This window comes from Balaenoptera physalus, assembly GCF_965194825.1.
Source record: "Balaenoptera physalus genome assembly, chromosome: 20".
Taxonomy (NCBI): domain Eukaryota; kingdom Metazoa; phylum Chordata; class Mammalia; order Artiodactyla; family Balaenopteridae; genus Balaenoptera; species Balaenoptera physalus.
Genome location: NC_138901.1, coordinates 12,904,723 through 12,920,502, shown reverse-complemented (window position 1 = coordinate 12,920,502; position 15,780 = coordinate 12,904,723). Strand labels below are relative to the sequence as shown.

The following is a 15,780-nucleotide window of genomic DNA, read 5'->3' as shown; positions in this document are numbered from 1 at the left end:
AGAAGCATGGCACTACCATCTCCCCTGCCCCACTGGGGAGGGCAGGATGCAGTCTGCAAATCCACACTTGAAAAATGGGCTGTTTTGGTTGACAGTTGGTTTTTTTTTTTTCTCAAAAGAAAAAGGATATGGGTCTTTTATGAAACAAGGTTGCAAAATAGAAGGCTTTTTGTTTTCATCCAGGAGAGAGGGAATGGGAATGAGCCTTCCGTGTAGAGTCTGTAAGTGCAGTCCCTCAGGATGGGCAGCTCAGAGAGTCCCATGGCAGAAAACAACACATGCGGGCATGCTGGGGAGAGCAAGGACTGCTGAGGACAGGAATTTGAGTGCATATCCATGAATTAAAGGAGGGCTGGAGCAAGAAAGCCCTTTCTCGCTAAAATAGCTGGAGCAGGAGGTGTGAAATGTCCCAGGAACAGCCTTACACGGGCAAGAGGCGCAGTCACCCTTACGAACCTTTATCTGGACAGAAAAGAAGATGTTTCAATAAAAACAAGCGTTAATGACAGTTCAGTAGAGAGGGTGTTTATAACTCTCAGTTCTAAGTGGGCTGTGAAGTCACTTCAGGAGCCAGCAGCAATCAGTGTACTCAGGGGTCACCTCCACAGGCCTCGCCTCTCCGTGATCACGGCCCCTCCTGACTGACTCACTCCCCAGGACCCCGAGGCCAGGAGGAGGTCGCCCTTCAGTCTTCTTTAGCAAGAAAACCCTGTGATGCACGGAATCAGTTCTCCCGTAAATGGATGCTACAAAGCACAGGGAAATATGGTCATAGACCAGAAGGGAAACACACCATTGAAAGTCTGGCCAGGCTTTTCAGAAACACTCACTCCCATTACAACCCAGCTCACTGGCATTTCAAATCATCAGAATTCTACACACAGCTCCTGGACAGGACACTCTGTGACAGACCTCACCTGCCTGTGCCCAGGGAGTTGTGTGACATGGACATGGATATAGACTGTCGTCTGCTTCTGCTTCTTTTGTTTTTCATTTTCTTTGAAGCACAACCTCACTGTTACAGATTAAAATACGGTAAGTACTGCTGGGACCTAATTGTACATCATCTTAAGAGAACTGCCAGGTACCTGGATACAGAAGTGTTCTCCCGAGCCACTGTTTCCCTCATGGCCAACTAAGAAATGCCACCTTGCTGTGAACAGGAAGGCGGGCAAGGCACAGATGCTCCAGGCCAGGAGGATAGGCTAGGTCTCATTTCGTACCTTTAGTCTTTACATGACTAAAGACCCCTTACAGAGGAAAGAGTCAGGATTTGGCTGGAATACTATTTTTATTACAACACGTTTATACATCTGCAGATGGAAGAGAAAAGTTTTTACCCTCCGTAAACAGAATGGCTTACCCCCTATCCCGCCCACATCACTTGATTATGGTTATGGTTCAACAGATGTATTTTTCAAAGGATCATTTACTCATTAAGCCTCAAAGGAATTCTGTAGCCATTCCTGGTTACTTAATAAATTCAAAATATGTAAATGTATGTTTCTTCTCTCTTTTGTGATGCTTTTACTATTCCATACTTCAAACTTACCCTTTCCCATACTGTATGAATTAGTGAGGTCCTGCTAAACACCTAGTAAATGTCCACACATAACATAGACACGCAGAACAAGGAAAAACATACACAATGTAGAGGTTTAAAAATTAAACTAAATTAAAAAGCTAAAAAATGGAAATACTATGCACCAATTTCAAAGTGTCCTCTGAGGAGGCCTGGATTCACAGACAGCCTAGGAATAGGCTGGAAGTACAGGTGGACAATTGAAACAGGGCAGCGCTGTGTTCATCTGTTTTGTATACTGGCCAACTGGAGGAGGTATCTTTTGAAGAAAGGGTTCCTCAGTAAAACAGTTTGAAAACCATCTCTGTGCAAACTTCAAAAAGCTACGTATGTCAGCAGATGTATAGCTAAGGAAGACAGAAGAATGCCAAAGTAAATGGATGGACAAGATTTTTAACTCTCCCTCACTTTAGACATATGAACTGCACTGGTCCAAGAGAAACATCTCAAACGATCCACACCTTTCCCATCCATGGAGACCATAACAGTAAGAAACAGTGGTGAGATTTCTTCTAGAACCGCTATTCCTCCCACTCTGCACTAAGGAGGTCAGAGAGAGTGTGGCAACAGCAGGCCTCTTCCTTTCTCGGCACAAGAGACCCTCACTCATCTCATTCTACCTGTGCCCCAGCTACATACATAGCAGCTCAATTCTCTTCTCATTTGCCAACCAGCATCTACAAGACATGTAACAGAAACATTTAATAACAACTGAAATGGATTTACCTGCCAGCCCTTGTCCGCAGTCCTGTAGTAGGGATAGTTTTTCGTGATGTGCGTATAAATTCCATTTAGGGTGAGTTGTTTATCAGGAGCCATCGTAATTGCTTGTACGATTAATTGTGCATAGGAATAAGGTGGCTTTGAATCATCCTGTGTTTAAGTTAAAAAAAAAAAAAGTATTGAAGTTATCAAAATTTTTACTAAATTTACTAAAATTCAGGATTCTTGACATTTTTGAGCATTCCTATGATAATGCTTAGTTTTCCTTCCTATAAAAGTAATCTAATGTGATGGGGGGAACTCCCTGGTAGTCCAGTGGTTAAGACACTGCGCTCTCACTGCTGAGGGCCCAGGTTTGATCCATGGTCAGGGAACTAAAATCCCACAAGCCGCGTGGCAGGGGGAAGAAAAAAAAGTAATATAATATGATGGGAAAGCATTTGGAAAATTTGGAGGAAGCAAATGGATGCATGTACAGCAGCATAAAAAAGAACATTAAAACCACATAAGGAAAAAGTCCAAATGGTAAAAACGAAAAGAATAAGAAAATGAGAAAAGCTGCCTCACCTCAGCAGGGTTCACAGCATGCATACTAAACCATGCCAGAGGACCATCACGTGGCTCTAGCAGTCAAGTGAAGAGCTGGGCCAGGACAGTGGTGGCGAAGGGTGGAGCGAGCCACCCTCTCTCAGGCCCCTGTGGGGGTCCTCATACACACAAGGAGATGGGGCAGGAATGCTGAACACCCCAGCGCCAGAGTAAGGACCACTCAGAAACAAGTGTCCATCAAGAGGCTCCTCCTGTAAGAAAACCCCACGCAGAGGAAAGCACCAGGAGCCAGACGCAGGGTTCCCACACCGGGGTCCAAGGCACTCGGGCAGGCATTGTTCAGGTGTGCAGGGCTGCCATGCACACCACAGGATGCTGGCTTTCCTGGTCCCAGCGCACTCAAAGCCACCAGTGGTTCTTTGCCATTGTGACAACTCAGAACCCCATACACGTGCACAAGCCCACTGGGGAGAGGGTGCACCTCTGGCTGTGAACTGGGAAATACACATATCAACAGAGAAACCACAGAACCTAACATTGAATGTAAACAGTAAGCTGCAAAAGAATACATTCAAGATGATATTCCTTATATGAGGTTTAGAAATGAACAATTTAGATATTGTTTAGAGATAAATACAAATGGGCAGACAAGCAGAGGACTGTAGGATGGGTGAGGAAGGAAAGTGAAGTGCCAAAGAACGGAATGCAGGCTTCACCTGTACAGGCTAACTTTAGTCCTGACAGCTGGCCGTGGGCATGTGCTCTGCACTGGAAGACTGAACCACCTGTTATCCCAGCACCCCACTTTTATTTACTTTTTTATTTTTAAAAATATTTATTTATTTGGCTGCACCAGGGTGTGGCCCGCGGGATCTTCGTTGTGACGTGCAGGATCTTTAGCTGCGTCAATGTAGGATCTTTTTTTAGTTGAGGCATGTGGGATCTTTTTTAAGTTCATGTGGGATCTAGTTCCCTGACCAGGGATCAAACCCGGGCCCCCTGAATTGGGAGTCTTAGCCACTGGATCACCAGGGAAGTCCGTTAGCATCCCATCCGTCCATTCATTCATTCATTCATTCACTCATTCATTCATTCATTTATTTATGGTTGCATTGGGTCTTTGTTGCTGCGCACGGGCCCTCTCTAGTTGCGGCGAGCAGGGGTTACTCTTCGTTGCAGTGCGCGGGCTTCTCATTGCAGTGGCTTCCCTTTGCTGTGGAGCACGGGCTCTAGGCACGCGGGCTTCAGTAGTTCTGGCACTCGGGTTCAGCAGTTGTGGTTCTCGGGCTCTAGAGGGCAGGTTCAGTAGTTGTGGCACACGGGCTTAGTTGCTCCGCAGCATGTGGGATCTTCCCGGACCAGGGCTCGAACCCATGTCCCCTGCACTAGCAGGCTGATTCTTAACCACTGCACCACCAGGGAAGTCCCCAGCACCCCACTTTTAAAAAGCTGATATTTCCTGAGCACTTGGGCCAGGCTCTGCCCTGTCTGTCCCCTGAGTGAGCTCACGCTGAGTTACAGGAAAGGGACGGTGGAGTGGCTGAGCTGGAGTACACACCAGGTGAGAGTACAAAGCCTTCCTCACTGTGCCTATGCTGCTGTGTTTGTTATCTTTCTTCTATACATTTCAATTTTTTAAAAAAGCTTTTTTACATTGAAAAACATAACACAGACAGAAAAGCCCATAATACACCCATATCAGGTAAAAAACAAATTTTTGTAAAGTGAACAACAGTACAACCAACACTAGGTCAAGAGAGAACACAGCCCACGTCTCAGAAGCTTCCTCGTGCCCCCTCTGCCTCCCAGAGAGGCCACCACTATTCCTGACATTTTATACTAATCATAACCTTACTGTGACTTAAGTTTTACCATCTAAGAATGCATCTTGAAACAATTTAGTTTTGCCTGGTTTTAAACAGGCAAATGGACTATGGACAAAAATGGAATCCAACAGAGGGTGCCCCTCTGTGTCTGCCCCTGCCCAGCACCCTGTGCAAGAGGCTCCTGGCTGCTGTGGAGAGACAGTGCGCAGCCACGGCTTAACCATTTCCATGGCTATGACGTGTCCTATGACACGAATATACCACATTTTATAAATACATAAAGTAACACTATGCCTGGTTTTATTTTATTTTTTCACGTAGCATTATATCAAGAGCACTTCCATATCAGTAACTATGCCACATAATATCCCCTTACTTAATCATTCTTCCGTCAGTTAGGGGCATTTAGGCTGCTTTCAATTTTCTGTTTTATATGAACTTTTGTTTTGAGATTTTTGTCCATTTCCCTTAAATGAAGTCCTAGAAGGGGTGTTACTGGGTCAAAGAATAGAAATAAGCAGGGTCCTACTGTGGGCCATCAATAATTAACATCCAGGGACTTCCCTGGTGGTCCAGAGGTTAAGAATCCACCTTTCAATGCAGGGCATGTGGGTTTGATCCCTGGTCAGGGAACTAAGATCCCACATGCCGCAGAGCAACTAAGCCTGTGTGCTGCAACTACTGAGCCAAAGCGCCACAACTACTGAGCCCGCGCATGCCGCAACTATTGAACCCACACGCTCTGGAGCCTGTGCTCCACAACTAGAGAGGAGCCCGCGCACCACAACGAAGAGCCTGCGTGCCACAATGAAAGATCCTGTGTGCCGCAACGAAGATCCCACATGCCACAATTAAGACCCGATGCGGCCAAATAAATTAAATAAATAAATAAAATTTAAAAAAAAATAATAATTACCATCCAAAAGGGGAACTGATGTGCCCTCTCTAAGGTGTGTTTGTGTGCATATGTGTTCACATGTACATTCAGACATGTCTGTGTGCAACCTTCAGCATCTGGGACAGGAGGACTAAATCCCAAGAGTGGTCTCCTAGGACACCAGGCAGTGACCTTGTGAGGACCAAGGGTTCAAGCTCTCAGCACCTGGGCCCATAGCTGCCACCAAGGAGGGCCCAGTGCTGAATGACCAAAAGAACGCATCTCTAGTGCCCAGCACTGAGAACATGCTCAGCAATGACCCAACATCCGCGTAGATGTGCACTTCTCAAAAGGCCCTGGGGGGGTGTTCCTTGACATGCAGCCAATGCAGTGAGGACAGCTGGCTCCCCAACAGGCCTTGGGTTCTGTTTCGAGGCTATAAAACATTTACCTTTGGGCTGTCTCCACCTGAAGCTTCCTTCTCATTTTCTGGCTGTGAGTTGTCGGCCATTAAATTGAGGTCAGATGGTATCACACGGCCCATTTTGTACCCTGAAGACCCTGCTCCCCGGGGGCTGGATGGACAGGAGTTCGCAGCACTGTGGACGAGAAAAGGTTGTTCCTATCAGTCTATGGTAAAACGTACATCACACTCTGTTTCAATAACTGACTCTTATTTCAAGGAAAACAAATTTTAAAAGTAAGAGAACTTCAGCATTTTCCATGGAAAAATGGACTCATTAACTCTGTGAAATTTAAGATCACCCTAAGAAATCAGGTATTTGCTTCCCCATGTGTCATCTTAGGAACTTACCAAGGACACAGAACCATGCATGATGGCTCCAGGACTCGGCCTGGTAGAGGAACACAGACCACTGCTCTGCTCGCCCCCTCCCACCAGGAAGCTGAGGACAGGCTGTGACAAAGGACATGGCTTCCAGCTACACTGGAAAGGTCAGGGGGAGTCTGAAGAGAGGGGGACAGCAGCGAGGCTGAAGACAGGACGCACAAAGAGGGGAGGAGGCCGTGGATACAGACACGCAGGCTGTGACGGGCTCACAGGGAACACCCAGAAATCAGAAACAGGAACCTGTTTTCAAACATGCACTTTCTTTTTTCACAAGGTAGGGCTTGGCCATGATGCTGAGAATGTTCTGATTCTTGATGTCTGCTGATTAAGAGCCACATTCATTTGTGGTAATTCACCAAGTTATGTATTTAACTTATTCTCCCTTTTCTGTACAGTATTATACTTTACAAAAGAGAACAAGCTACTGAAATGGAAGGATGCCAAGATAAAACTGTTTTAAAAATCCAGTAAGTTATAGAACAGTATGTATGGTTAGATCTCATTTATGTTTTGGATAAAAAAAAGTCAAGTATTGCAAATGTACAGAAAATTTCTGGAAAAAATACCTAAGAAATAGTAGTTACCTCCAAAAAACTGAACTGGAAAGGAGGGGCCCAGGAGGTGGAACAACACACTATTACCTGGCACCCTCTGAAGCACTACTGGACTCTCTACCATGAACATGCACCGTCAGTATATGCACTCACCCACGAAACAAGTGTTTACCGCATGCCAGGAACAACTCTTAAAGCACTGGGGAGAGAGGAACAAGACAGATGGCAGGACCACACTCTTGGAACTCCTGCTTTATGATTTTAAAACTAGCTAACATAAATGAAGGGTCAATGTGGTGAGTGGCCCCACTGGCTGGGTGGTGGTGGGCTCCACCACCGTGAGCTGTCTCAACAGCAGGGGTGCTCTGCTGCTCGGTGCTGGTGGTGGGGTATGAAGAGGGGATGAGCAAGGAACACAGGATGAAGATGGGGCAGGGGGTGAGGAGAGACTGCATCAGCTCCTGACCCAAACCCTAAAGTTTCCAACCACCTCCAGTTCCCTGAGCGCCCACAGAACGTCTGTCTCCACATGGCCGGGCAGTTTGCCAGTGACCTGACCCTAAGGCTGCTGCTTCCACTGTGGGCCGCTGTCCCACGTGGGTAAACACGGGCTTTCTCCTCTTCCTCTGTGAATTCTGTGCACTTTTCACACAGTGCTGAATAAAAATCGGGCCACCGGCTGCTGACTTCTGCCTACCCACTGCCACACTTACTACCTGGTCCATCTAGTCACATGCAGACAAATTCAACCAAGTGGGAGAGACAGAGGCAGCATCCTCAGCGGAGCAGCCATGGCAGGGGGCAGAGAAGGGGCCCGAGAGCAGCTGCACTCACACAACACCAAGCAAGGGTGCAGCCAGAGTCTACCTGACACTCCTTCCAGGCCTTTCCAGAAGGATACCTTTCTGTACATGCTGGCTTTTAAGATAAGAAACAGAAGTGTCCGACTGAAAGCTACAACCCAGAGCTGCCAGTGTTCCCTCTGTGCCCTCCTTGCTCTGCTACATGTAGGGGTCAGTCCCAGTGGACGAGGCAAGGCCTTCTCTGCCTCGAGCCATGCCCTGCGGACACACCTGGACAGTAGGAGCTTGGCTCTCAAGAGAAGCAAATGTATTCCTTTTGCACCTAAGTCTAACATTACTCACATGGAAGAAGATGCCTGAATACATACTTCACTCTTCTAAGACCCAACAGAACACAGGAGGACCGACCATCTGAGCCCTGTCCTAGGGTCGCGCCTGCTGGTCCTGGGCAATTCCTGACCTGACCCTCAGCTACTGCCCCCTGAAAGCGCGGCACAACATGACCATCTTGCACTGGGTTATGCAGTGGAGAGCACGCCTTGAAGGCACCATCCTCCACTTCCTGAGGCTCCCAGTCTCTCTTAGGACATCAGGACAAACAGAAGTTTGTCACCTCACTGTGGTCAAACTCAGTAATCCAAAGTTTAAGTCATGAAAATTTGCACGAAACTGTAGCAAACCAAAAAACTCAAAATGCAACTGAAAACCCACCTCACACTTTAGACCAATAAGACAAATCATCTGTCCTTTAAACTTACACTCAAATAAAAGAATCCACAAGTGAAAACAAGGAACATTTGGGAACTGTGTTTCATATGCAGGAAACTAACAGCAAACAGTGCTCAGAAACCAAACAATATTTTAAGTGCCCTCAACATCTCCCTCTCCATGTAGGTCAGCACCAGGGAAGGGAGAAGACGTCGCTGTGTGCTGCTGCCCACTACTGTGACGTACGATGGCTTCTGAATGTCCCACTGCAAGAGGCAAGGACTGAAATTTGGACAGGGTCATGTCCACCTTGGCACATGCACACCCTGACCCCACGGTGACCCCGTCTACCATGGAAGCTGCTGTGTACCTGATGGTTCCTGTGGGGGAGGGGAGGGGGCTGATGAGGTGGGCCATGGTGTCTGGAATGTTGATGGTCAGCGGCGAGATGTGAGCCTGCACGGGCTTCAATGGGGACTCGGGCGCTTCCTGTTTCTCCCTCTTCTCGCTGGACAGGGCAGTGAATGTGATCTTGATGTTTGTGCTCGGGAACCTGAACGTGCACCTAAAAAAGAAAAGCCAACTGTCAGCGTCCATCTGCCGATCGGTGGGCAGGATGCCCCACCCACAACAGGTTGCAGAGCCCGAGTGTCCCCAGACATACTGGAGCCTCGACTTGCATGGAAGAGTCGGAAAGAAGCCCACTTCAAGTTCACCTCACATGTTACAAGTCGATTAATGAGTGAAACACAAAGGAGGCATCACATGATTTAAAAACACTAGTAAGCAAAAACATCATTTAGACCAGCCCAACAGGAAAAAAAAAAAAGGGAGAGGAGACTCAAAAAAGACTCAAATACCACTTAATCTACACTGGGCAGGCTCTGGAGACAGGCTTGGGACCTGGAGATGTGCTCTTGGCATTGAGTAGGTGGAGGCCAGGCAGGAATGCTGCTAATAACCCTGCAGTGCATGGACAGTCCCATCACAAGGAGGAGGCGCCCCAGGCACGCCCCTCACCTGCTTACCTCTGATGACATCTCTTGCCCAGCCCTTCTCTCAGGTTCCCACTCTAGTCTGTCTGCAGCCAGTAGCCAGGGTGTTTCTAAAACAGCAAGATCTGCATGTGGTGTTCAAAGATACAAAAAGGCCAGCCTCTGTCTCTTCTGCCCTCGGGGCACAGCTCTTTCCTTCTCGAGATCCTTCTCTCATGCTGTCCTCCCTCCACTTTAATACCCCAGAGGCCCCCACCCCACTGTGGGTCAGACCCCACATCCCTGCCTCTTGTCTGTTCCTCCCCTTGCTCACTACCCAGGGGTCCCCTCCCACCCCTCAGCTGCCTATCCAAGGGTTTCCTTACCGCCCCACACCCTCCCCTTGCTGCCTTGTTCTTCATTTCACTCTGGCCACATGATTCTATGTTACCCCACTTTTGCTTGTTGTCACCCCAATAGGATACAACCTCCATTAGAACAAAGCTCAGTTCACTGCTATAACATGGAGACCAGAAGAGTCCCTGGTATATACAGAGAAGGCCCTCAGTACACACTTGTTGGAATTAATGAACAAGTGCCCAGTTTCATACATTAAAAAGGTAATTAAAACAAGCAAATCACATGAATACAACAAACGGGAAGCCCACAATTGCAGCTGCCCCTTTGTCGTTAGCATGAGATTTGAATAATCAACTCCAGGCCTAGAAAAGAAGGGGATTAAGACCCCACTGGCCTTAATTTCTAGCACAATATATATAACAATTATGGGAGTAAGGAAGTTTCCTCCTTTTCCTCCCATTTGTAGTTCCCGAGCCCCTGTCCTCAGGCGATAGTCATTGTTCAGCAGGAAGGTCAGGCTGTTAGAACAAGCATCGTCACCCAGCACGAGGGCATCCGATCCTGCAGAGCAGTTACCTCTCTGTGCCTGTTTCCTCATCCACAGAACAGATGACAGCATCTTTCTCTGAGAGTACCATGAGGATTAATTCAAATATTTATCAAACACTCAAACGTTTATTAAAATGAAAAAACCAAACTACTTTCAGCCCCACTGTAAGATGTCAATAGTACTTGCTTTTCCTACAGTTGGACACTCGCCATCCACTGTGTTGTTTGTTCCGTCATCACCTGGGAACTCACAGAAGCCCAGACTGCACCAGAGGAGCAGCACACCCACCTGCCTGTCCTCCATGTGCCACGGAAGCAACAAAGCACTGTGCACAATTCCAACACGGGAATGTGAGAATGGGACTCCTCCCTCCCCCAAGGGGTACCTACACGTCTCCCGGGGTTTATTTCTGCTTTCCACAAAATAGGACCACACCCTGCACATTGGCCCTCAGTCTGCACGTTCCCTCAGTGTCACCCACAGGGTCTGTTCGCACAGACGGCTGAGCGCTGCCTTCAGGGCTAGCACCACCACATGGAGAACTTCCTTCCTTTGTATCCTATTCCCAAAGTTTCCAATTAAAGACAACAATCGTCTCCACGGCACAGGCGCCATCCATAAACCTCAGGCTCCAAGGGCACAGAGGGCATCTAAAGCAACGCAAGGCACTGTCAGGCCACCTGCTGACAGCCTCTGACCGACAGCATGTGAGAGTGTCCTGGCCATCAGTGGACAGTGCCACTAACCCCACCCCCTTGACAGGTGAAAATGGTATCTCTGTTTGCATCTAAGCGTGAACTTCTCATACGTGTATGAGCCATGAAACACATTTAAAAGCTACCCAGGTAGTGTGGTAACTTTGTTTTTTAATCTGAGTTATTATTACATGGGTGAGTTCCTATTAGTGAAAATTCATCGAGTTATGCATGTATGAAACATACACTCTTCTGTATATGTAGTATACGTCAATAAAGTGTTTTTTTTTTAAATAAAAAAAGCCATCTGTAGATGGATACAGAAATTGGTAAAATGTTGATAACATGTCAGGGGGTTCACAGCACATATTCTATACTTTTGGGTTAACAGTGGCCTATTTCTTTACCTGGGTTGTGATTACATGGGCACCCATGTTATAATTATAACCGATTTTTCTATGTAGGTTACATTCAAAGCAAAATATATCAAAACGGTGTTTGAGTTCTCTATGGAGTTCCATTAGTGATGAAATCCTTGTTCCCCTTTAGGGAATGTGAATGGCCACTGCTTGACTTTTCTAAGCTAGAAATAAAAAACAGTGGGATAGGGACTTCCCCGGCGGTCCAATGGTTACGACTCGATGCTTCTACTGCAGGGGGCCCAGGATGGATCCCTGGTCAGGGAACTAAGGTCCCACATGCCACGCAGCCAAAAAGAAATAAAATAAATTAATAAAATAAACAAATCTTAATTACAGAGACTAGGTAGCCCAGCCCACCCTACCCAACATGTTAAAAAAAAATAGTGGGATAATTTTAATTAATTGTTTCACAAAAGTAAAAAGAGCAGCAAAACATTAAAACAGCAGACAAAGCAAGGTGAGTGTCAGATCTCTGTCTCCCCCACACCACCACCAAGAGGCTGTTACGTCTGGGCACTCTGGTCCTCGTTCCCATGAAGCACTTCAGGTCATGGAAAGGGTTTAAGAGCCTAAAAGATACTATACTGATTTGGGAAATTAAGAGCATGCTGCCCGGGTCTCACACTGCTTCATACCACCACAATACCTAACACCGTGTGCTCTTTAAAAATACTTTAACTGATCCTGAAAGATTTGTAATAAAGCTCAGTATAAAAATAGGCATCTGTGGGCTTCCCTGGTGGCGCTGTGGTTGAGAATCTGCCTGCCAATGCAGGGGACACGGGTTCGAGCCCTGGTCTGGGAAGATCCCACATGCCGCAGAGCAACTAGGCCCGTGAGCCACAATTACTGAGCCTGCGCGTCTGGAGCCTGTGCTCTGCAACAAGAGAGGCCACAATAGTGAGAGGCCCGTGCACCGCGATGAAGAGTGGTCCCCACTTGCCGCAACTAGAGAAAGCCCTCGCACAGAAACGAAGACCCAACACAGCCATAAATAAATAAATTTTAAAAAAAACAAATATATTAAAAAAAAATGCATCTGTTTACGAGAACTCTGAGAAATATGACAGAATAACAGAGAAAAGGGAAAGATTTTAAAATGAACAATAAGAAAAACCAGACAGCAGAAAGCAGAACGGCAAACCCCTAAGCAAAAAATGACCAGGTACTGAGCACCTCTGAGAAGCCGCACAACTTGAGCCACAAATCAAAACTGAAGCAACACAACAGCTGATGGTTTCAAACTTAGGCAAGGACCCTGATAAAAACTAAGTTTCTTTTACTTGAATAAACATTAACAATTTTAATACGAATTCAGAGTTGCAAATATCTTTTTCTTCACCTCTCTCTTAGTCTCCTATACTTGGTGACAGGCATTTTTCTTGTTGGAATGGAAACTCTTACAAATGAGATATGCAAGCCAATGGCTTGGGTCTAGAGCTCTGAATTTTCAGATTCACAAAGAAGCTCTAAGGATTCTGAAGACCTGTTCTTTATTTCTGTATTTATTTTTTGGCTGCATTGGGTCTTCGCTGCTGCGCCCGGGCTTTCTCTAGTTGCGGCGAGCAGGGGTCACTCTTCTTTGCGGTGCGTGGGCTTCTCCTTGCGGTGGCCTCTCTTGTTGTGGAGCACGGGCTCTAGGCGAGCAGGTTTCAGTAGCTGTGGCGCACGGGCTTAGTTGCTCTGCGGCATGTGGGATCTTCCCAGACCAGGGCTCAAACCCGTGTCCCCTGCATTGGTAGGCGGATTCTTAACCACTGTGCCACCAGGGAAGTCCCTGAAGACCTGTTCTTTATATATCAATACAAAGCCAGGCCTTGCTGCAAATACTTCAACACTGACATCATACAGCTAGGCAGAAATAAGCCATAATGAAATAAGTCTCCAACCAAATGGAAAGTCAAATTTAGTGATATCTCTATGCAAAGCAAGTTCAAACAATTAACCAATTAGGCAAACTATTCCCTACAACCAAGTCCAACTGGGCCACTTCAGAGGTGTAGCTGGTCTCAGGAAGAGGTTGGCTCCCATACCCTTTACCCCACAGAAGACGAGACAGGCAGGAACAGTGGTCTGGCCCCACAGCACCACTCGGAACGGTGAGTGCAGCAGAGCAGCCTTCCACCTCAGCCCCCACAGTGACGGCAGGCCCCGGGGGGGACGGCCACCATGTCCCCCAGCCTCCTGTCATCCTTCTCTGTCGTGGCACAGATTACTCAGACACACTTCATGAGTTGGAAAAATCTCCCCACAAGTGGGCTCCATTTCTACCTACTTAAAAAAACACATCTGAATGTGATTCAGACAGTCATTATTAGGATAACTCTGGAGTCCCTCAGTTTTTAAAGAGTATTTTAGAAAGTTTAATGGGACAAGGCCTGCAGATGCCACCCTCATGGCCAGGGCACAAAGCAGCAACAGTGTCCCTGCCATGGGGCACCGAGAAGACACTGCCTCACCTTTGGATTTCCTGCTAAAAATAACAAACCTGGATCTCACCAAGAGGAAACATCACACAAATATTCTACAAAACAACTGGCCTGTCCTCAAATATTCTACAAAACAATGGGACTTTCCTGGTGATCCAGTGGTTAAGACTCCACGCTCCCAATGCAGGGGGCTCGGGTTCGATACCTGGTCAGGGAACTAGATCCCACATGGCGCAACTAAGAGCCCACATGCTGCAAATAAAGATCCTGCATGCCGCTAAGACCCAGCACAGCCAAATAAATAAATAAATATTAAAACAAATGAACAAAAAACCCCAACTTTCTCCAGCTCCCTAAATCTATGACCTGCTAACTTCCTATCTCACCCCCAGCAGCTGACCCTACTTCTTAAAAAAAAATAAAAATCAACATAGAAGACACAGAAAGGCCAAGGAACGGTCACAAATGAGAGTAAAGTTCAATGCATGTGTGATCTGACTCTAGAAAAAGGGCATCAGTAAACGATTGCTAAGTCCAGTTAAGGCCAGTGGGTTAGGTCACAGTGTTGTATCAACGCTAATTGGTATTGGTACCTGGGCTGTGGTTATGTTAGAAAATTTTTTAGGAAATACACATGGAAATATTTTAGCGGTAAAAATGAATCATGTATGCAGCTTATTCTCAAAATTTTCAGGGAAAAAACAGAGTAATGAAGCAAGTGTGGTAAATGTTAGTATTTGGGGAATCTGGGAAAATGAGAATCTCTGTTCTATTTTTGCAACTTTTCTATAAGTCTGAGTAATTTCAAAGAAAAAGAAAAAAATTTGGAAACTTTCAAGATGTCCAATGCAAAGCTTGATGATCTAGGCTGTGCCACTCCAGGTGTCGCTGGGCCTGAGCCAGGCCAGGAACTGTGTCATGAGCCATGACAAGGTGAGCATAGACACAGTGTTTGGAAACCACTCACTCTTCTACTTGTTCAGACTATACCTTCTCCACAGACAGTCTGAGAGCCCTGCTCTGGGACACACCCTCATCATTATCTATCTTCTATATATTTCAGAATCCCACCAAATTCCAAGGACAATCTTGTGGGACACCTGACACAGTTATGAAATGTCACCTCACTGCAATTCTTATCAACTCCAGACCCTCCTCCAGAGTCTGTTTGTCCCTGATAGTCAGCCTCGGGCTAAGCAGGGAAGTACAACCCCAGTTCTGGAGTTCACAGGACAGGGTCATGGCCACATTCACATAAGTGACCCTGACATCTGTGCCCTCACATTCACCCAACACAGTTGATGTCTGTTAAACCTACACACCATCCCATCACTGGGCTTCCAGACTGTGACCCAAGAAGCTGTGGTTTGTGGTGACACCATACTCTGTACTCTGGATTTCTTCTCTCCTGGGAAGATTTGTCCCATCCTACATATAGCAATATTCACACAGAACAGTATCTCCCAATCATGTTCCTAGAGCACAGCATTGAGTGTCCTGACAGCCAGCATAGGCTGAACCCTGCTGTTCTACAAACGGCCCAAGATCTCTGGCTCACGGCAAAGGTCTGGGTCTACCTTCTACCATCCACCCACCCCATAAGTGGCTGCTCGTGGCTGCTCTGCTCCACGTTTCCCTCACTCTGGGGCCCAGGCTGATGCAGTGGCTCCACTGAGGATACTGCTGGTTCCAAGGCAGAGAGAAAAGACAGAAGGAGCGAGTTCCGTGGCCACACCTGCGGTCAATGGGCAGAAGGGCTTACAGCGAGGACCCTCTCCACACACCATCACCTCCCTAGTGTTAGCAATCCCAAGGGATGTCTGGAAAATCATTTCAAGTCCTTTCAGCTATGCAACTGGCCACAGAGACATTAGCTGA

The 15,780-nt window shown here is 46.9% G+C and overlaps 1 protein-coding gene across 2 annotated transcripts in view; it reads right to left on the bottom strand.

Annotated features, from left to right (window-relative positions):
- Positions 1–15,780, bottom strand: part of FOXK2 (forkhead box K2) — a 71,079-nt gene that overhangs the window by 20,866 nt on the left and 34,433 nt on the right. For both annotated transcript variants that reach the window (XM_082442058.1, XM_082442057.1), the window contains exons 2-4: positions 8,843–9,037; positions 6,009–6,156; positions 2,309–2,455 (exon numbers count right to left, since the gene is read on the bottom strand). In XM_082442058.1, the coding sequence (XP_082298184.1) occupies positions 2,309–2,455; positions 6,009–6,156; positions 8,843–9,037 (490 nt within the window). The remainder of the gene's footprint in view (positions 1–2,308; positions 2,456–6,008; positions 6,157–8,842; positions 9,038–15,780) is intronic.